Source organism: Taeniopygia guttata, chromosome 8 (genome assembly GCF_048771995.1).
Source record: "Taeniopygia guttata chromosome 8, bTaeGut7.mat, whole genome shotgun sequence".
Taxonomy (NCBI): Eukaryota; Metazoa; Chordata; class Aves; order Passeriformes; family Estrildidae; genus Taeniopygia; species Taeniopygia guttata.
The window spans coordinates 30,407,369-30,428,902 of NC_133033.1; the positions used below are offsets into that span (position 1 = coordinate 30,407,369).

At 52.4% G+C, this 21,534-nt stretch overlaps 1 protein-coding gene across 14 annotated transcripts in view; it reads right to left on the bottom strand.

Moving 5' to 3' along the window:
* CACNA1E (calcium voltage-gated channel subunit alpha1 E) overlaps positions 1-19,995 on the bottom strand; it is a 118,537-nt gene extending 98,542 nt beyond the window's left edge. For 3 of the 14 annotated variants that reach the window (XM_072932939.1, XM_041717839.2, XM_041717840.2), the window contains exons 1-2: positions 19,569-19,968; positions 225-491 (exon numbers count right to left, since the gene is read on the bottom strand). In XM_072932939.1, coding sequence (XP_072789040.1) covers positions 225-491; positions 19,569-19,846 — 545 coding nt within the window. In that variant the 5' untranslated portion in view covers positions 19,847-19,968. Of the gene's footprint in view, positions 1-224; positions 492-981; positions 1,427-19,568 lie in introns of those variants that run through there. The other 11 variants (XM_041717838.2, XM_072932938.1, XM_072932940.1 and 8 more) reach the window with 9 other exon arrangements.
* Positions 19,996-21,534: the final 1,539 nt, after the last annotated feature.

The window sequence follows — 21,534 nt, forward strand, 5'->3', positions numbered from 1 at the left end:
TCCCCAGGGGGGAGAAAGGGCTCAGCTCCTGTCAGGAGCAGGCAAGGAGCCGAGGACAGGAGGGGAAGCAGCAACAGGGCGAGGAGAGCATCCCCAGGGGCCGGGGCACCCCTCTCCGCACACCTTACCTGCCCGATAGTGCCACACGCACGTGTCCTGGGCAGCCAGCGAGGCAAATCCGGGCAGCAAAGGTGGGGGGCTCTCAGAGGCTGCAGAAAGGATATGGCCAGTCGATGAGCTTCTTGGCGTATTTCCTGACTATGTTCTCTTCCCCGAAGAGGAAGAGCGATCTGTTGACGGTGAAGCAGTTCTGCCGGACGGGGATGGGGTTGTACAGAGCCATAGTCCGGGCTCTCTGCGCTTTGGTTTGCTTGAAGGCTCCCGGGCTGCCTCCCGCAGGGGCAGGAGCTCCTTGCCGGCTCCGGTTCTGGTCGGAGCCCCCATCTCCGGAGCCCAGCCTGCCGGCCACTGCCTCCCCAAAGCGAGCCATCCTGGAAGAAAACACACAGGTGAGCCAAAGCGGCAGCACCGAGGCGGCGGGGCGGGGGGAGGCTGGGAAAGAAGAGGGAGGGGGCTGCGGGGCGCAGTCCCAACCACAGCCCCCTCCTCCTCTCCGGGTGATGCTCAGCTCCGTCTCTCCTGCATCCCTCCGGGGGACCCGCGTGGAGGAGAGGCGGCAGCGGCACGGCACGGCACGGCACGGCACGGGGGGCGGCCGACCCCCGGCCCCCCAGCACGGCACGGCACGGCGGGCAGCAAGCCCTCCTCTTCCTCCGTGCCCAGCGGAGGCCGCAGCCGCTCAGTCCCTAAGCACCTTCCCCCACCACGCAAGGGCTTAAAGCCAGCCACATCCTCCCCACCGCTCTGCCTGCCAGCCCCAACCAGCCCCTCTAAACCCCCCAGCAGAGAGCTCGGCAAGGGCGGGGAGCCGAGTCCTTGCGGCCACCCCCCGGCAAAGCAAGGCACGATCGGGAGCAGCACCCAGCGCAGCAGCCGCGGCCGGGGGAACAGGTTGCAGCGTGGTCCAGCCTAGTTGGAGCCAAGTGTCCAACTCCTTCCTCCCGACTCCATCTTCAGCATCCTGCGGGAGCCTGGCCGCCCATCCGCCGGCTCGCAGGGGCAGCGGGCAGGGGCGGAGGGCACCGGCGGTGGGCAGGGATGCCCGGCCCTTGGCTGCCGGGCCAGCGGCACGCAAAGGCGGTGGTGGCTTCCCCGCAGGAGCCGGGCCACAAAATTAAAGGCTGCCGCGCCTCTGCAGCTCGGGGCCAGCTCGCTTTAATGAAGGCAGTGGCAACACAGGCGCACACCGGCGCGCACACACGCGCAGCACGCCCGGCTCGCTCCCTCGCTCCATCCAGCGCGTTCTTTTGGCAAGCACGGGAGCTGCCGCAAAGGAAAATCAGAGGCGAGGGGTGGGTCTGAAGGGAACAAAGGCAATGGGGGAGCCCCCACCCTGCCAGAAGCCAGCACGGACTCCCCACCACCACCCCTACCCCCGCCCTGGTTGCAGAGGGCTTTCCAGCGCACGGGTGCTCCTAGGTGAGTGGCTAAATTGGGGAGCGAGGGGGGGAGGCTCCCCGCCCTGTATCTCCCCCCACCCCGAGCATCTCTCTCTGGCCACACGCATCATCCTCCCCCCATCCCTGGGACACTTCGAGGCTCCCCGCCGGAGCCGCCCGATGCCTGCGGGTGCCCTGGGAGTGCCCTCCTGCTCACTCGCATACAGATGAGCTCCACACCTCGGTATTCTCCTCCTTTTGACACACGGTGTTGTCTGGCAGAAACAGCGGCTCATCCCACAAGTGTAAACACCCCGGGCTGGATGTGCCCGTTTAAGAGCTCCTGTGGGGGTGGGGGGTTGTTTCTGACCCTGCTCCCCCCTCCAGGCACCCCACTAAGGGCGAGGAGTGGAGACACTGCTGGTGGTACAGTGCCAAGGTCACCCAGGGCCACCTGGGCTGGGCTGTGCCCTGGTGGGGCACCTACCCACCTTTGGGGAACCCTCCTGGCACACACAGGGATGTCCCCAAGTCCTCTTGGCACAGCAGGGCACAGCACACAACACACCCTGTGAGCTGTTCACATGCAGGGTCCCCCACCCCTCCCACAGAGCTCCCCAGGGCCTGTGACACTGCTGTGTGTCCCACACCCACGGCTCCAGCCCGCAGCACAAGACATCCAGCCTTCCTGTCATGCTCTTCCCTCGCCCACCCCACCAACAACCTGCTCTGCTGCCCTGTCCCTCACAGCTGCTGTGGGGCAGCCAGGACTGCTGGAGGCCTTTAAATTTTCATGAATAAATAAATAAAGCTCCTAATCACATAAATCATTAACTCATTTGGGCAAGGGCTACTCCTTCCATGCAGCCTGGCAACACCTGACCAGGGACTTCCCCACTCCACAGGCACTACAGTGGCTGAAGGGCACAGGGCTCAGTTTTTTGGCCCAGGCTCTCCTGGGTGCACTGCCAGGAGCCCTTGGGCTGGCTGGGTGAGAAAGAGGAAGGCCCAGATCCTCCTCAGCACAATAACAGAGGAGTGTTTGCCAAAAGGGTTGTGGCATCACTGCCCCAACCTCGGCCAGGCACCAAGAGCCCACCAGCTCTCCGTGACACCCAACCCTTCTTAATTCTCTCCTTCCAATGATCTTTGTAACCAGAGTGGGTTATCTGGGGGGTTTACAACAAGTCCCTGGTTACCTCACTACCACCCTGCAGCACAGAGTGGAGCAGAGGTACTCAGATCCCTCCCAAAACACTTCCCAGGTCACCAGCCAGCCAGAGTGACCCTGGCTTTTCATTCTACTCACATGAGGCAAGGAGGTGGCCACAGCAGCTACCAGCTAATTACAGTCCCTTCTTGCCTTCAGTCCAGTCAAGACACTGCCCTAAAGAATCAATTATTATTTGTAGCTCACCCCACCACCACCTCCTCCTCCTCCTCCTCCCCACCAACGCTGCTCTTCCCACCTTTCAGCCCTTTCAGCCACTGTTAATTAACCCGAGGCTGGGCCGATTGCCAGGAGCAGATCCTCAGCCTTGCAGAGCTCCTGCTCCTGCTCCCCCCAGCCCTCTCCCATCCCTGCCTGCACGGCAAGGCCTCACCCAGCCGAAATTCAGGCTCTGGGTGGTACCCAGAGCCCCAGGAGGATGGGCAGGGCTGCACCCAGCCTGCCCCTGCATCCCCTGCCTGGCTCAGGGCAAGGGGCTGTGGGGGAGGAAGGCAGCCTTCCTCCTCCATGCCCTGCCAGCAGGGATGCAGCCCTTACCTGGACACTGCTGCTGGGGCTCTGGGCTGTGCCCTGCACTCAGAGCTGCCTCTCACCTCTGCTCTACATTCACTGCTGCAGAGCAGAGCTCAGGATCACCCTGCTGGGAGCCTCTCTCCTGCTCACACACTGCTAAAGGATGGGATATTTATGAGAAAGCAGCTCCTTAAGAGAAGATTGAGAGCCAAAAGGAAATAAATAAAAAAAAACCCAAAGTCTCTGGCTATGCCAAGAGATGCAGGCTCTGTTTCCCAGGATGTTTATTGCCATCCTCATCCTGACCCTCACCCAGCGTGCTGGGATTTGTGAGTCAGGGAGAAGCGTGGCTGATGCCCACAGGATTCAACATGGCACAGGGATTCAGAGCCAGCTCTGTGGGGCTGTTTGGGTTTTTGTCAGCGGAGGAAATGGGAGAAGACAGGGAACAGCAGCTGCCAGGACAGGAAGGCGCTGGGGATGCTCTTGGTTTTATGGGGACAGGCTAACACTCCTCCAGAAAGCTCTGAAAAGGGGGAACTGAGGGGGGGCTGAGCCTGGAGAAAAGGAGGCCCAGGGGTGACATTATTGCTCCTGAAAGGAGGCTGCAGCAAGGTGAGGGTTGGTCTCTTCTGTCAGGCAACAAGTGACAGGACAAGAGGAAACAGCTTCACGTCACACCAGGGGATGTTCAGGTGGATATCAGGAAAGATGCCTTCTCCAGAAGTGTTGTCAAGCCCTGGAAAAGGCAGCCCAAGGGAAGCAGTGGAGTCACCAGCCCTAGAAGGGTTTGCAAAATGTGCAGATGTGGCACTTGGGGACACGGCTGAGTGGTGGCCTCAGCAGTGCTGGGTTAATGGTTGGATCAAAGCGTTTAAAAGCCTTTTCCAACCTAAATGACCCCACAGTTGTGTGATTCTCACGCCAATACTGCCATTCCAGTCCCCTCCTTGCTCTTCCCCCACCTCTCCCAGCCATGCCACCACCCCAGCAGGGCCGGGCATCAGCGGGGACCCGGGGCTGGCCCCTGTCCCCTGCCGGGGATGCCGAGCCCGGTGTCACATCCCGCTCCGGCATTGCCATCTAGTGGCAGCTGTCCCCTCCCCGGGCCACCCCAACCTCGGGCAGCAGCCCCGGGCTCGGCCGGGCCCTTCCCGAGGGATGCTCGGATCAGATGCGAACCCCCCCGCAGCTCCCGCATCCCTTTGCGCAGCCACCGGAGCACCCCGAAATCTCCTGTCTGTGCATCGCTGGGTGCAGGCACCAAAAAAAAACCAAAAACAAAAACAAAACAAAAACAAAACTAAAACCAAAACCAAAAACAAACACAAAAACAAAACAAAACCAAAACCAAAACCAAAAACAAAAACAAAAACAAAAACAAAAACAAAAACAAAAACAACAAAAAAAAAACAAAAAACCGGAAAAAACACAAAACAAAAACCCCAAATGAAACAAAACATAAACAAAAAAAAAACCCCACACACAAAAAAATGTAAAACAACAAAAAACAAACAAACAAACAAAAAACCCAACAAAAACACCTAAAAACAAAACCAAAAATAAACAAAAAACCAAACAAAAACAACCCCCTCCCCCTGCCCCAAACAAAATAAAACAAAAAACCCAATAAAACCCCCAGTAAATAGTGTTAAAAGCACCCTCTGCCAAGCCCCAGGTTGCTCACAAAGCCAGAGCTGCTCCTCAGCTTGGAGGGAGCACCAGGCAGGGAAGAAGTCCCTGAGGAGAGGCTGAGAGTTGGGATTGTTCCACCTGGAGAAGAAAAGGTTCCAGGGAGAATTCAGAGCCCCTTCCAATGCCTAAAGGGAATCATGAGAGCTGGAGAAGGACTTTGGACAAGGGCTTGGAGTGGCAGGACAAGGGGGAATGGTTTCAAGCAGAGGGCAGGGTGAAATGGGATATTAGGAAGAAATTCTTGACTGTGAGGATGGGAGACATAGGGACAGGTTGCCCAGAGAAGCTGTGGCTGCCCTGGAAATGTTAGAGGCCAGGTTGGAATAACCTGATCTAGTGGAAGGTGTCCCTGCCCATGGCAGAGGGGTTGGAGCAAATAATCTTTAAAGTGCCTTCAAACCTAGACCATTCTGTGATGCTAATGCAGGGTCTGGAGGAGGACAGGCTCCCTTTCCATGACTGATATTCCCAGGAGGTGTGATGGACTGCATTCATCTTAGAAAGTGGCTTTTGGCATCCTGATTTATTTTTTAAATACGGCTATGCTGAGATGAAAAAAAAATAAATAAATAAAAAGATCAAATGAGAACCATCTCCATTGTGCTCTGGCCAAATTTCAAATTGGGACTGAGTAGCTGTGACTCAGAAGCGTGTTTAAAATCATGCAGGAATGCAAGATTTTTTTCCAGGAACATTTCATTACCTGCTGGATTAGAAGGAGGATGAGGATGTTCTCCCCACTTGCAAAGGAGAAAAGTCCTGCTGAGCCCAGCACCTCTTCAGCAGCAGGGGCACAGAACATCCAGCCTCTGCCTAATGCTCATCTGTGCAGATGTTGGCAGCTGTGGCACAGGCCAGGACAGCCCTGATGGCATTTCTTGTGCCAACAAAGCCCTGCAGAGGCTCTGCAGCACCTTGCAGCTCTCACCAAAGCAGGGGAAGCATTTCCCCTCTGCCACCTGCTCCCACTTTTTTCCACCAACATCACCAGGATGTGCCTTACCCAGCCCTGACAGAGATCCTGACAGGGCAGCACCATCCTCACAACCACCAGGACACATCCCCAGCACCAACCCAGAGATGGAATTCACAGGGTCAGCACTGGGATTTATCCCCTGAGGGGTCAGAGGGCTGGAAGAGAAGGGAGAGGCAGCAAATCTCACACCAGGCTGTGAATTCTGCACTCCCTCACCCTGCAGCAGCCACTCCACGTGTCACACAGCAGCTGTGGCAGGAGGACTTGGCTGTGTGAGGCTGGAAGTGGAATTTATTTCATGGCCTGCTGCCATGAAACATCCCCACGTTCACAGACACTGCTGCTTTAATCACCAAGACCCACGAGTCCAGTCCTGGCATCTTCAAAATCAATAGGGAAAAAGTCTTGTAAAGCTCTTTTGCTAGCATAAGGGAATAAATCTCTGGGAAAGGAGACTTTGGTGGCTGTATGTCCCCTCCCAGACAAGCTTTAGGAGATAGTTTGTCAGCAGACAAGGTGATGGAGACACAGAAGAAGCAGCGCCAGAACAACTCTAGGGGTGAGAGGCCAGGGCTGATCAGCCATGGCATTTTTCATCCCTTCCCCTCCTTCCCTGCATGCTTCACAGTGATCTGTGGTGACATCCTTCTGTGCAAGCAAAGGGGAGACACATTATTGGGGTCTTTGATGTCATGACTATTTTTTATATTTTTTAAAATATATTTTATTTTTAAAAATTTAGCATGCATATTTGCAAATTTTTAAGTTTAGTAACTTAGTGTAGTTTTGATATTTTGTTCAGCTGAAAAGCCAAGCATCTTAAAAACTTTGCAGTTAGAGGCTAAAAAGTGTTACACGAGTTTGAAAAATTAAAGTAAATTCTCTTAAAATACCTCTTAAAAATTAAGATTAAACTCATTTAAGGGAGATGTGGCCCCACACTGCATGTCTGTGAGAGTGGGGCAGCTGATCAGAGCCACTGATAATGCAGAACATTTTTGCATCTTCAATTAAAGGTGGATTTAGCAACCAAATCGTGGGGTCACAGAATGGATTGGGTTGGGAAGGACCTTTAAAGGTCCAATTCCCAATCTTCAACTAGACCTTTAAATGATGGCAGGCTGGGAGAAGATCAAAGGGCAGCAAAGGAACCTCCAGTCCTGGGCACATATGGGGACGCAGCAGGGGTGTGCATCCAGCCCTATACAACCCACGGGAGTGGATTTTGGTGCTCAGTCTCCCTCTGCCCCTCTGAAGCTCAGTGCCTGCACCAACCCACCCCCACAGGCTGCTCAAAAACACCCAAGCAAAACCCAGAGCCACCTTCGTGGGTGTGTGACAGCACCCAAACAAGCTCAGGGGGGTTGCTGACACCTTCAAGAAGAGGCAGGTGAGACCCCATCACCCCAAAACCACTGAGAAAAGGGACAGCACTGCAGGGATGCTCCCCCCAGCCTGGCACTGCCTGCTCTCCCCTTTCCTACCCAAACACCCCACTCAGAGCTCCTGGCAGTGCAGAGCTCCTCAGGCTAGCCCTGCCTTAGCCCAGGAGGCTCCGTGGCTCAACTGAAGGGCCCTGGAATAATCAGCCATTAATAAACTGCCTGGAGTGCCCTGCTGCTTTATTTAGCTTTGCCAGCCCGGGCTCTAATTAGCATTTGCAGTCACATCCTGCCTGCTCTGGGCAGGCGTGCAGCAATCCCCCCCTCTCAGGAAACAGCTGTCCACACTCCCCCCCTCTTTGCCATCACATTAAAGAGAATTTCCATCCCTGCTTCCAACCCCCAAATCCCTCCACACAACCCATCCCCTCAGCCAGAAGCTGTGGAGCATCCCAGCCTCACCCTGAGCCAGCTGGCAGGAGGTGAGATCAGTGAGATCACACCTCTCCACCCTCCCCACACGGGTCCAGCTTTGGGCAAGGCACTTCCAGAGAGGCTCCCCTTGAGAAGATGCAATCAGGGGGGAAAATAGGGATATTTCAGAATGGTCCTGCCTAAAATATTGGGACTGAGCAGCATGGTTAAAGGGAGAGCAAAGAGATGAGGAAGGGATGGAGAGAGTCCCGGGGGAATATTCCCCTTTTTGCCACCCAAGAGCCAGACACCAAGCTGCCAAACTTTACTTAGTGGGGGAACAAGCTCGGAAAATACATCCCCAGAGCCATCCATAAGCAGCCAATAGCAAAAAACTTATTTCTAGCCTGTCAAAGGGTTGGAGAGGGATTTCTAAAAGCATTTTTTCAATTTTTTTCACTGTACTACCCAAAGCAAAAGGAAGCCCCCAGCATCCTCATGACCCCTCTGGCAGGGCAGTATTCGCTCCTGCCAGAGCCAGGAGGAGATTTTCTTCTCCCTCAGACCTGCTGTTCTCCCCTCCAAGAGGCAGATCCATGCCTGAGGACCACCCAATGCTTTCTCTGATCCTCTGCCCACCCTGCAAGGCTCAAGTTGGATAAACACAGCAGAGCACCCACTGCCAGGGGGTGGGTGGGATGACAGTGGAATGTCCTCCCTGCCTTCAGGCTGCAAATACCCCCTGCAATAAAAAGAAAGCTGGACCAGAACTCCACCAACTCCATCTCCAACCTGATGAAGCCAAACTCCCAGGCTCAGCTTTCCCCAAAGCACCCCTGCTAGCAAACAGGGGTGGCTTTGACAAAACCACGTTGTCAGGACAAGCGCCAGGAGAAGACAGAGCTGTTGAAAAAAAATTTTTTCCCAGCAGGTCTGAACTTGCACTGAGCAGCTGATGCTCAAGGCAGCCAGAGAAGCCCCATCCCTGGCGTGCAGCCAGGAAGGAGATGCTGCTTCCCTCTCCCAAACCTCTGAAAGAGAAAAGGCCAAGGAGCAAAACCTCTCTCTGAGAGCTCCTCAGTGCTGGGAGGTGTGAAGAAACGTCCCCCTTGCTGCAGAGACAGGCAGGCAGCTCAGCAGCTCCTGAAGGCAAACACCCTCAGCAGCCAAGGCTGAGCACGGCTCCCCAGAGTCCTCAATGGGGAAAAAGTTCATTCAGGAATTTTTAGGCTTAATTCTGCCTGAGAAAACGCAAGGGAAAGGAAGTAACAGCATATCAGGTGCTGTCTCACGAGTTGTGGATGGGTGGGGGGAAAAGCAGCCCCTGTGAGGCTCCTCTGGTGACAAATAAAGGAGCTGGGGTTTGCACAGAGCTCATGGGGATAAGGCAGGTTCCATCAGCATCATCCACTGTGGTGGGGCGTCCTGAGCTTGCAGGAAAGCTCCTTCCCACCAAACAAGCTGGTTGGCATCATCCAGGGAAGATGGGATGACGCCAGCTGGGATTTCAGGTGGGGTTTGGGAAGGGCAATGTCCCACTCACCTCCTTCCCCACAGCTGGGATAAGCACCAGAACGCTGGAAAGCTGCTTTAGTACAACGCCAGGGGCCTTCCTGGAGCTTTACAGAATCATGGAATGGTTTGTGCTGGAAAAACCTTAAAGATCATCCCATTCCAACCCCCTGCCATGGGCAGGGACACCTTCCACCAGACCACGCTGCTCCAAGCCCCATCCAGCCTGCCTTTGGACACTTTCAGGGATGGGACATCCACAACTTCTCTGAGCAACCTGTGCCAGGGCCTCACCACCCTCAGTCGAGAAAATGCCATTTTGGGAGTGCCCAGTGAACCATCCTCTATATTTTAAAATGGAAAACAATGAGCTAAATGAAAAATAAGTGATATTTTGATCAAACTAGATACCTCCTGAGGTCCCTGAACTAATCTATCAGCCCTGAAATACAAACGAGGTGGGAGGGGCAAGGCAGGTACTACACCAAAGAAAATGAGAGTAGTAAATAACATTAACCCTACAAACTGGAGAGGCTGGAACACACCTCTGTCACAAACAGCAGCCAGCCTGCCATCAGAATCACAGCTGGGGACTGCCTGGGAGAGGGGGAGAGGTTGAATTATTCCAGGGCAGGGAAAGGACGAGGATGCAAACGAGCAGGAAATAGCAGAAGTTTCGGTGCTGCAGCAAATTACGGCCCGCCAGTGCAGGGAGATGCTAAAAGCAGGGAGTGCTGAAGCAGAGGGCTGTGCTGCCATCCAGAGGGACTCCAGCAGCCTGGAGGAACAGCAGAGGAGCAGCGAGGAGTTCAGCTCCATGGGAAACACCAAGGCAAGAAGAAACCTGGCTGTGCTGGCTGGGAAGGGGCTGGGCAGGGAGAGCCCCACAGAATTCACAGAATTCACAGAATTCACAGAATTCACAGCATGATCAGGTTGGAAGAGACCTTCAAGATCATCGAGTCCAACCCAGCCCCAACACCTCAACTAAACCCTGGCACCCAGTGCCACATCCAGGCTTTGTTAAACACACCCAGGGATGGTGACTCCACCACCTCCCTGGGCAGAGAATTCCAGAACTTTATCAGTCTTGCTGTAAAATCTTCTTCCTAATATCCAACCTGTAATTCCCTTGGTGCAGCTTGAGGCTGTGAGCTCTGGTTCTGTCAGTGCTGCCTGGAGACAGAGCCCAGCCCCACCTGCCCACAGCCACCTTCCAGGAGCTGCAGAGAGTGACAAGGTCACCCCTGAGCCTCCTTTTCTCCAGGCTGAGCACCCCCAGCTCCCTCAGGGGTTCCTCACAGGGTTTGTGTTCCCCTCACCAGCCTCGTTGCCTCCTCTGGATGTGCTCAAGTGTCTCAAGGTCCTTCCCAAACTGAGGGGCCAGAGCTGGGCACAGCACTCGAGGTGTGCCCTCACCTGTGCCAGGTATAGGTACCAAGGGACCTGGTGTCCACCAGCACTGTGCTCTTGAGAAAAAAATGTGCCAGCAGCCCCCTGGGGTGTGTCAGTGGGTCGAGGAGATGGCCTGTCCCCTTCATTTAGCCTTGGTGACACATCCAGAGTGCTGTGCCCCACAGGACAGGAGGCATTCAGCAACTGCAGCCAAGGAGCCCAAAGGAGGAGCTGGGGCTGCTCAGCCTGGCTGGAAGAGGCTCAGAAAGGATCTGATCCATTCACAGAGCACCTGAGGAGGGGGGGAAGAGGCAGAGCTCCTGTCTGCAGCACCCAGAGACTGACTTCAGTCATGCCAGAGCTGCCCCAACCCTGTTTCCCAGCCCTCCCAAAGTCCTGGGGTCAAGACACCAGGCACAAACTGCAATAAAGCAAATTCTGCCTGGGCAGAGGAATAAATTTATCACTGTGAGGGCAGCTAAACATCTGGGACAAGCTACCCAGAGAGGCTGTGGGCTCTCCATGTTTGGAGATACTCAAAACCCACCTGGACATGCTGCTGGGAGGAACTTGGAGGAGCTTGCTCGAGGTGACCCTGCCTGAGGTTCTTTGCCACTTCACTGCCCCACAATAATTCTGTGTTTCTGAGCCACGGCCAGCTCCAGCCAATGGGGAAGTGTTGGAACTCAAAATGTCCCTCAGACATTTTTAGAGGTTCCAGGCCCTGGTCAGAAGCATTTGAGACCCTGGCAGGCAGCTGGAAACAGCTGTGATTTTGGGTTTGAGCCATAAAATGATTTACCAACTTTACAAAAAAAAAAACCAAGAAGTCACAAAAGTTTAAATATTATAATAAAAGTAGTTACAAAGTAGTGGGGAAATTTTTTTTTTATATTATACAAAGGGGTTTTAACACCTGTACAGCGAGGTTTTTACTTTATACAGGCAGTCAGAAGTTTTAAAATAGAAGAATATAGGCCAGTCCTATTCCTCCTCTTTCTTCTTCCTTGCCTCCATGTTCTTAATAATGTTAACAATCATAAATAAATTTAGAATTAAAAAGCACCATTTAATATAAGTAATAAATATCGAAGAAAAACTATAAACATTTATCACATAATATACCATATAAAAAAATAACAACAGCCCAGGGGCAGGGGGGCGGAATAAAAAGAAGACAGCAGTCAGAAAAGATGTCAGGGGTGTGTGTGCCTCTGCCTGAGCTGCTAGCCAAACCACAACAGCCAGAGAAAACAATCTTTTAGATAGCTTACAATAAACTACCTTAAAACCAAACAACAAGAGACTGCTGAGTTTTCTTTAGAAACACGAGTTAGAGGAAAAACTTTACCACCACACCAAACCCCTAAAGCAAGCCTAAGTTCCAACAGGGAAGCTCCTTCCAAAGGCTGGTTCCTGGAGAGCATGGACAGTTTGAACACTGCTCCAAGATGTGCTGACAAAGCTTCCCAACACCTGCAGCTGAGGTTGCAGTGAGGGAAACAGAGGCAAAGCACAGGGCAGCAGCTCCTGTGTGGAGGCATCTCCTGGGAACCACCTTGTCCTTCCATCCTCAGCTCCAGCCTTATTTCTGAGCCTGCCTTATTTCTGAATAAACTTAAGAAAAATCAACCTTAACAGAAATCAATCTTAACAGGAAAATGCTCTTAATTAACTCAATGGAATAATAAAACATAACACTACAATGAAAATAACAACATGAGAAATTTACTGGAGAAACTAAAAAGGGTATAAAAAGAGTGTTATGGTTTTAGGAGATTTGGGTTTGCTTGCACCAGCTTGTGGCTTTATCAAAAACAAAGCAATCATTGTGTTCTCTTTTGTCCATATTGGTCCATATTAGTCTGAAACTGTCTTTTTCCATTCCACATTCAATGATTTTGTTCTGCTGGTGGGACTCCTGCCTCCCCCCTCTGTAGAAATAATAAATAATGCCTCCTGGGAGGCATCTCCTGGGAAGCACCTTGTCCTTCCATGCCCAGCTCCTGAGGAGCTCCCTGGAGCCCCTTCTGAGCCTGCACTGGCTCAGCCACTCAGGCAGGCTCAGACCCTCCTCCAGTGCCCACCCCTGTGGCAGCCCTCAGGAGGCTCTGCAATCCCTGGAATTAACTCAGGGAATTCCTGCAGGGTGTGCCAGAAACCCAGGCTTGGAGGAAATTCAGCCAAGGACGCTGCAATTCCCATGCTGTTGCCAGGATATTCAGTGGGACTCCAGTTCATGCCAGGTCAGAAAAACAAACTCCTGCCCAGGATGCAAACCTTGATCTGCACTAAAGGGAAGCAGGGAGAGCACAGGGAGGTCCCTTTTGGAGAGATGTTTCTCTGCTGCTCAAGGCAAGGTACCATGACAAAAGCTGTTGGAATCTGTGGTATTGATGATTCTGAGATTGTAGAAAGTCTCTGTCTTTCAGCCCCGTGGCCAAAGAAGAAGCCATAATTCGTCTGTGCTGTTTCCAAGGTTGTTTATTCTGTTTATCTCTAACATGTTCTGCTGCCCTGCCGCAGCTCTGTCCTGCAGGGCAGCGTGTGGGGCTCTGCCCTCAGTGGGATGGTACAAACATTAAATACCAGAAACCACCTGTGCTGGATTTACAATAACGTGCCAATATCTGTCACCTACGTTGGACAGTGTGTCCCCAGCCTAAACCAACAGAAAAATGCCAACACCACAGTGAAACATGGAGGGCATGAAGAAGGAGAAAAAGGACAAGGCCCACCCAATTTCCTCCATCTTGTCCCCTTTGGACCCCTAATCTAGAATCCTAAAATTTTACTTTTGCACCTGTGCCACACTTAATTATTACTTATATCAAACACTCAAAGCTGGTAATTCATCCTGTAAGATTGAAAACTCTTTTCCATGGGCAGAGATCACAGACAGTGTCTCTGGGGGTTCTGTCCAGGGGGGTTCCTGACCCCCTGACAGGGTCCCAGACCTGCCAGGGCAGCCAGAGGGAAGCTCTGGATTCCCACAAAAAGCCACATTTCATTGCCAGGTTTAGCACATCCACGGTCCTTCTCACTGCCTGCACTGCTCCTCATGCAGGGTACAACAAAAGCAGGCAGAGGCACACTGACAAAGAGACACTGCTAGGCTCAGAGAAGTTAATTGCTTTGCAGGGGGCTGTAGAAGATTTGGAAGCATGGGTGGATCTGCAGGAAGGATCCTGCCAGGTTTGTAATTCCCAGCACCACCGAGATCTCAGGACTTTGACCTGCAGAGCCCACAGAGCTCCTGCCTGAGCTGCCCCAACCCTATTTCCCTGCCCTCCCAAAGCCCTGGGGTCATGGCAACAGACCTCTGAAGAGGAGCCCATGGTGGGGAAGGACAAACCCAGATGGTGCTGTGCTGGAGCCCTGGCTGCTGAGAATTTCAGACTTTCTGTGCTGACAGGCACTGACCCCCAAGAGAACATTGCATTTCACATGAGACTGTGGAGAAGCTTCCAAAATGGAATGATAGAACTGAGATTATAAGTGTGTAGTTTGAATAGAGGTGTGTGATATCACATGGTAGAAAACTCAGAGTTTAAGGTTTTATCATATAGTAATAGATATAAAGCAAGATGGAGGTTTTGGGGCAGAGGCTAATCCTTCTTGTTCTCCTTCCTCTCCATGGGTGTGGGTGGGTTTGTGTAATTGGATAAAAAAGTCCACATTGTAGGGCACAGGTGGTTGGTTATTGGTTGGTGGGTGAGTTAAAAGTAAAAATAATTTAGATGCCATTTCTTAATTGGACAGTTTATCCTTAAGAAAGCCTTGTAGAGAGAGAGATAGTGCTCCATTTTTACCTTGTTAAAGTACTGCAGAACTCACAGCTTGTGAGACTGTTACATAGATAAGAACTAACAAACATCTGAGTCCAAAAAAGAAATACCATCTCACCATTTAATCCTGACCTTGGCAGAGAAAAGAAGCAAAAGAATCAGCAGTGCTGGGGAATATGCTGGGAGGCAGCGACGGAACTGGTGGCCCAGCACACACCAAAAGGGCACTTTGTCTCATTGAGCAACAGTAAAAAGAATTTTTTTAAAAAAATAAGGATGTAAGGGGGAAAAAAAACTCAGCTTCATTTGTAATCTGGGATGCAGAGCGTGCACATAACCAGACAGAGGCTGCCAAATGGTAAAAAACAGGCTGTGTGTCTGCAGCCTGTTCTGCTCTCTCCCTGCTTCCCATCCAGCCACGGGGAGGCAGAGCTGCAGGAACACCCCAGCCCCACAGCAGCAGCACAGGAGCAGCACAGGAGCAGCACAGGAGCAGCACACAGCTCCCTGCACCAGGGATCTGCTGGGTCTCCTTTTCCTGGGAGCTCCCTAGGCTCCCAAGAAAACAGACCTCACAAATTCACAGCACCAGAGACATGGATTTAGATGCTGCAAGACAGGGCATCACTTTTATTTACATCATCCTTTGGGGTCACTGTGCTGAAGGCAGGGTCCTTTGCTTCCCACGGGACACTCAGACCCTCCACCCATCCCTCACTGTGGGATATTGGGACACACAAGACAGAATATTGGACCTGGCTAGCATGAGAGATTTGGTAACAGAGATTTGAATGCCTTGGCAAGAGCAAACAGAACTTTGAGGGTTAAATCAAGATTGCAAAGATGATTCAGTCAGATGGGTTTACTGGAAAAAGAAAATTACATCAGACTTCTGCAAGCAAGAGATGTTTAAAATGTATAAGTTTATTTATGTGATGATTAACCCAATCACTGTAGTAAAACATTACTAGTCTTCCTAGAGTAAGTACATAAGCAGTTGTACTCCACAGTAAAATTGGATTCTTTGACCACCTCAAAGTCTTCCCTGTCTCTCCTCATTGCTGATAACTCAAAGGCTGAATTACAGCATCCCACCTTCCCAGTGTGCCACGATCTGCTGCTTTCCCCCCAGCCTGCCCCATTCCCTGCCCAACACCTGCCTGGAATCAGGCTTTTCCATGCATCCTGGCTGTAAAGATCACCCCAAAACAAGGGCACAGCTTGCATTCCCCAAACTGCACCAGCTAAGCTAATGAATCCCCATGCATATGTGGGTTTTGGCCATGCAAAGCAGGGTTGGGGCCTGTGTGCTTCGAATTCAGCCTGAAGAGTTTCTGGGATGAGCTCCCTGCATGGCTCTGCCTTACCACCGGCTAAGGAAGCAGCTGCTCATCCTGGAGAGGCCACAGGAGGTTCCCTGATTGCTTCTTTTGACCAGGAGCTTTTCTTCTGAGTTGTCTCTAAACACAACATTATCCAAAGGATGCTGCCAGGCATCCAGAGCAAAGACAGCAGTGATTCTACCTTGGAGCACTGCAGATCTCCTCAGACACCTCCACCCCTGACCCCGATGTGTGAGCACAGCGATGGAGGGCAGGGCAGCACTCTGGAAAAATGGGGTTCAGTGCCTGCCCTGGGCTGAAGTCCCTCAGAAAAGAACAAGCTGGGCTGGTACATTCATTTTTCACCATGAAGTTAATCCGGCCCCAGAGCCACTGCCCCACAGGCACTTTGTGTTTTCTGTTCTCTGCCTTGGTTTACTCTTGGAAAAAAAAAAGGAAAAAAAGCAGGGAAAACAGCATTTTACCCTTCCTATTCTTATTCTACTTGTGGAATTGTTTCACTGGCAAAAGGAAGCCGAGGTGGAGGTTTAGGGAGGGTCAGACCTGCCAACATTGGTGAGCATGAAGAAAGAGCCTTTCTTCACTACCCTCAGAGCAACCCAGATCGAGAGCAGCTAAACAACATCTGGCTACACAGCAGGAATGCCACATCTGCAAGGGCAGGGGAGCAGAGGGCTCATGCAGCACCTTTAGTTGTGCCCAGCACCCTGCAGACCACCCAGCCACAGCCTGCAGCTACTCAGACATTTTCCATGCTTCCCATGTCCCTTTTAATGCCCTCCACCATGCTGGAGCTATGGGAGAATTCCCCTCTCACTGCTAACCAGAGCCAGACTGCTCCAGTGAAAGCCCCCAGGGTGATCTAAGCCATGTGAGATGGGCCTTTTGGAAAATGAAATCACAGGGAAATTGCATTATTGCTAATAAAATTACACCTAAGGAAATTAATTTGCTTTTTCTCCCCCACAGGGTATCCATCTATTGCCAGAAAACATCTCTGGTGCTGGGGTTGCTGGTTCTGCACACCTACCAGGGCTTTGGCAAAGCTTCTGGGGAGAGCACTGATGGCTTGTCCCAGAAGGATAGAATGGTTTGGATTGGAAGGGACCTTAGAGATCCTCTTGTTTCAGCCTCCCTGCCACAGGCAAGGCCACCTTCCACCATCCCAGGCTGCTCCAAGCCCCATCCAGCCTGGCCTTGGACATTTCCAGGGATCCAGGGGCAGCCACAGCTTCTCTGGGCAATCTGTGCCAGGGCCTGCCCACCCTCACAGTCAAGAATTCTTAACCTTAAAGCCACTCACTTGCAGTTTAAAGCCATTCTCCCCCATCCTGCCACTGCATGCCCTCATCAAAAGTCTCTCTCCTCCTGGTGTTTGAGTCTGATGTTAAAGCAGGAACCTCTGGCATGTGGTTTTTGCAGGTTGGTGGGGTATCAGGGCACAGAAGTCTGCGAAAGAAACAGATCAAGCCCCTTGGTGCTCACCAACATCCCAGGAAGGGCAGAGGCAGTGGGGCTCTCTGCTCCTCAGTGGGACGTGGGGTCTGCAAAGCCTGAGGGCCAGAGCCTATTATCCACCCCAGCACCACAGACTTCCAAAAAACCATCACAAGGCGGGATGAAATGACAAACCAAATCACCCAGGAGCTGGGAAATGCAAAGACAGGCCCCTTCCAAGCTGGGGAAACATCCTCTTAAACCACATTGGGCTGGCAGCACCCAGCACTGCTGCCTGAGCATTCCCACTGCGTTAAAAACAGAAATATGAGGATTTGGGGCTTTTTTTTTTTAATATTGTGTTGCTGGATAGAGCAACTGAGGGCAGCCAAAGGTGGGCACATCCCACCAGCAGGAGCAGGAAGAGCTCCAGCTCCATGTCCCTGCCACCAAGCAGAGCTGTGGGCTGCTAATTAGCGAGCCAGAGGACAATTAACGAGGCCACCCCTCTGCTTCCTGCCCCACCATGATTTATTCATCTGGCACCCCCAGAGGGCTGCAAAAGATAACGAGGCAGCAAGCACCTGCTGAGCCCATATGGCAATTTATTTCCCCTGCAAAGCTGCCTGAGTCGCCAGCCAGGAGGTTCCCCGGGCACAGAGGAATGAGCAGGGCCAGGGAGAGCCCAGCCCCAGCCATGGGCTGCTCTCCAAAAAGAGCAGGAGCAGCCCCAGACTTATCACAAGTGCTTTTGTGATGGGAATCATCCCAAAGAAACCCTACCAGCTTCACACGAGCTGACCTAGATCTTGCCAAAGCAACGTGCCACATCTAATTAATTCGGGGGCTCCCGTCTCCTTTGGGTGTTTTATTAAACATTATTTCCCAAATCAGGTTCTGAAGGCAGGGAACTGCTCCAGAGCAGTGATAGGGGAGTAGGATGTGCTGCAGCAGCTTATTCCAGGCAATTTTGCAGATTGCTGAGCAGGCACAGGGAGGGCAAGATTGTTATGTCAATGTGGGACTGAAGCACGTGGCTGCAGCCTTGTCATATAGTGAGAATGGGGTGAGAGAGGCTAATCCAGGACATGGAGCTGGGCTTTTCTCACAGCACCAAGAAGAACTATGAGAATAAGTTGATTAAAGCAAAATAATAAATAAAACCGGTGGGTCCTAGCTCTTGTTTTCTCTAGTCTGTTAATGTCCCAGCTTGCTCTGATTCAGGAAGACTTGGGCACTTTTTAGAATTAAATACAAACCATGGAATCATTGGGGTTGGAAAAAACCTCTAAGATCGAGTCCAACTGTTAGCTCAGACCTGCCAAGTCCCACAAAAAAATGTCCCCAACCAGTATATCTGCAGATAATCCCTTCTCAGCTGTGTTAAGCCACAGCAAAAGCAGAAAGGCAACAGCCCCAAACATTATCTAAATACCCAGATACAGCCAAGAGAAACTGCCTTGAGGACTTCCAAAACAGAGAGCTTCCAACTTTCTCCTACCACCCCCCAGTCTGGGGACACGCCATTTGACAGAACTCAAAATGTCCCTCAGACATTTTTGGAGGTTCCAGGCCCTGGTCAGAAGCATTTGAGACCCTGGCAGGCAGCTGGAAACAGCTGTGATTTTGGGTTTGAGCCATGGAATGATTTACCAACCTTGCAGGAAGAAGTCACAAAAGTTTAGATATTAGAGTAGTAGTCACAAAGTAGAGGGAAGAATTTTTGAGTGCTGTACAGGGGGGTTTTGGTTTTGTACATGGGGGTCAGAGGTTTTAAGATGGAGGGATTTGGGCCTGTCCTGTCCTCCCTGTTTCTCCTTCCTTACCTCCATGTTCTTGGTGATGTTGGCACTCACAGGTTGGTTTGGAGTAGAAAAGCACCATTTAATATAGGTAGTAGGTACTGGGGAAGAACTATAAGCATTTAACATGTAATGTACCATATAAAAGACAGCAGCAGCCCTGGGTGGGGAGAGAAGAAGCAGTCGGGAGTCAGAGAGGATGTCAGGGTGTGTGTGTGCCTCTGCCTGAGCTGTGAGCAAACCACAGCAGCCCAAGGAGAAAATCTTTTAGATAACTTGCAATAAACTGCCCTGAGACCGAACAACAAGAGACTGCTGAGCCTTTCTTGGGAAGCACAGGTTGGAGGAGAGACTTTTCCACCACACGGAGCCACCCCCGATGTAGGGTGAGCTCTGGCAGCCGTTCCCACGGGATGTCACCCTCCAGCTCAGAGCCAGGAGATGGAGCCCTGCTGGCCCTGGCTGCCCCCCAAGGAGCCAAGAGGACACCCCCAGTCCCCCCCAGCAGCCCCACACAGGACGGGGAAGGCTCCCACTCCCCCCCAGCTGCCCACCTGGGCTGGGGGCTCTCCGGTACTTACTCCCACTCCTTCCTCCGTGCCTGGGGCGTGCTCTGCATCTTGTGTGCCTCGTGTGCCTTGATGATGTCCCTCTGCTCGATGAGCCCTCCCCGGCGGCGCTTGATCAGGTCGGGGCTGACGGGCACCAGCTGGCCCAGCCCCAGCTGCAGGGCGCCGGCCTGCGCCTCGCCGTCGCGGCAGCGGCCATCGTAGAGCGCGTCGAAGGAGGCGGCGCGGGACACCAGGGCCTGGGCCAGGCTCTGGGGCTCCAGCAGGTTGCAGGAATGGGTGTTCTGCATCAGGCCCAGGCGGTGCTGGCGCCACGTCTCCTCCTCGGGCAGGGCCAGGATGCAGCGGGACGAGGCGGCGTCCAGCTCAGCCGCCCTCGCCGGGGCGCCCACGGAGCACGTCCCGAAGCCCAGCATGGCTGCTGCTGCTCTGGCTCATCACTCTGCAAGGCAAGAGGACAGAGGGAGGCTCAGGGGTTTGCTGTTCACCCCATAGTTCCCTCCATTCCTCCCACATCAAGCAAAAGTCCCGTCTCTCCTTGGTTTGTTGGGCTGGACCCCCTCACAGCAGGACACACAGCTCCCCAAGGTTAGGGCAAGGGCCAGCACCTCCTGCCTCCCTCATCCTTCCCAACTGAACCCCTTGAACTGCAGCTCCCTGACCCATTAGCCAGCCCTCCCTGGAGCAGCACAGCTTGATGAGATGGGAAAAAGGATTTGGGACACGTGGACCAACCACGCCGGGCTCCTTCCATTTGGTTGGGTTCTCTCTACAGGAGCATCCAGATCCCCCTCCAGCCCCACACTCAAGGGACAGCCAGGCAACCCTCGAGCCAGGCAGCACTTGAGGGGGCTGGATGGGGAAATAACAGCGTGGTTTGAGTTGGGAGCTGCATAAGGGAGCCAAAGGCAGGGAGCAGTGCCAGGAACACCACCCGGAGCAGCGCTCCTCGGCCAAGCAAAGCAGGGGATGCCCTACAGACAGGAGATGCTCGTGGCCAAGACTGCCCCCAAAGTCATGGTGAAATGCTTTATTTTCGTGTTGGAAAAGCTTTGTTCAGTCTCTTATTGGTGCAGGAAAGGCTTTGATTTGGCAGTCCCAGCAATTCCCCATCCAGCATTTGCCCATGATGAAAGGGAAAAAGGGGATGAGAGAAAGCAGAAGGCAGCCAAAGCCTTCCTAACTCTATCCCTAATGCAGGAGAAAGCAACCCAGCAAGGAAAAGGATTTAAATCCCCTAGTCATGCAGCAAACTAAGCATATCACCATCTGAACCCCTTCCCAGGGCATCGTTTGGAGATACCTCCAGAACAAACAGGGAGGTGAGAAGAGAGGATGGAATAAAAGCTGGGGAACACCACACCAGAAGCAAAAATAAATTAAATATAGGGGAAAAAATTAACAGCAACTGAAGGGACAACATGGCCACAATGCTAGTTAAAATAAGCCTGCCATTCCTCACGAGGGGAAGGGATGCAGGGCCCTGGGGAACATCCCATTTCCTTCAGGTGCTGCCCTGGAAATAGAAAGCATCCAAAGTCACCCTCAAATTTAAACCAGCCCAGCCCGAGGGGTGCTCAGCCCTTGGCAAGCTCTCCGGAGAGAAGAAGACAACTGCCAGCAAGAGCCTCAGCAAATTAATTAGCACATTGATAAGAGGAGTTTGGCTGCTCCCACTGAGAGCTATAAACGGATCCTCCACTCCACTACTTTGCTTACCCATGCGACTTTTTTTAGGAGCATTAATTACTTCTTCAAGTCAGTTCTGGACACCTTCATCGTATCGAATTTCCAGCAACTTCTGCTTTTCCTTTTCATATTGCTCTGTTCATTCTCAACCCTCCCCTCTTAAAGTTTAACTCCAGATTTCCTTGGGTTTGGGGAGCATTTTTGATTTTGGTTTTCTTTTTCCTGTGGTTGGTGAGCTTTTTGGTTTGGTTTTTTTTTTTTTGTTTCATTTTGTTCAGCTTCTGTTTGT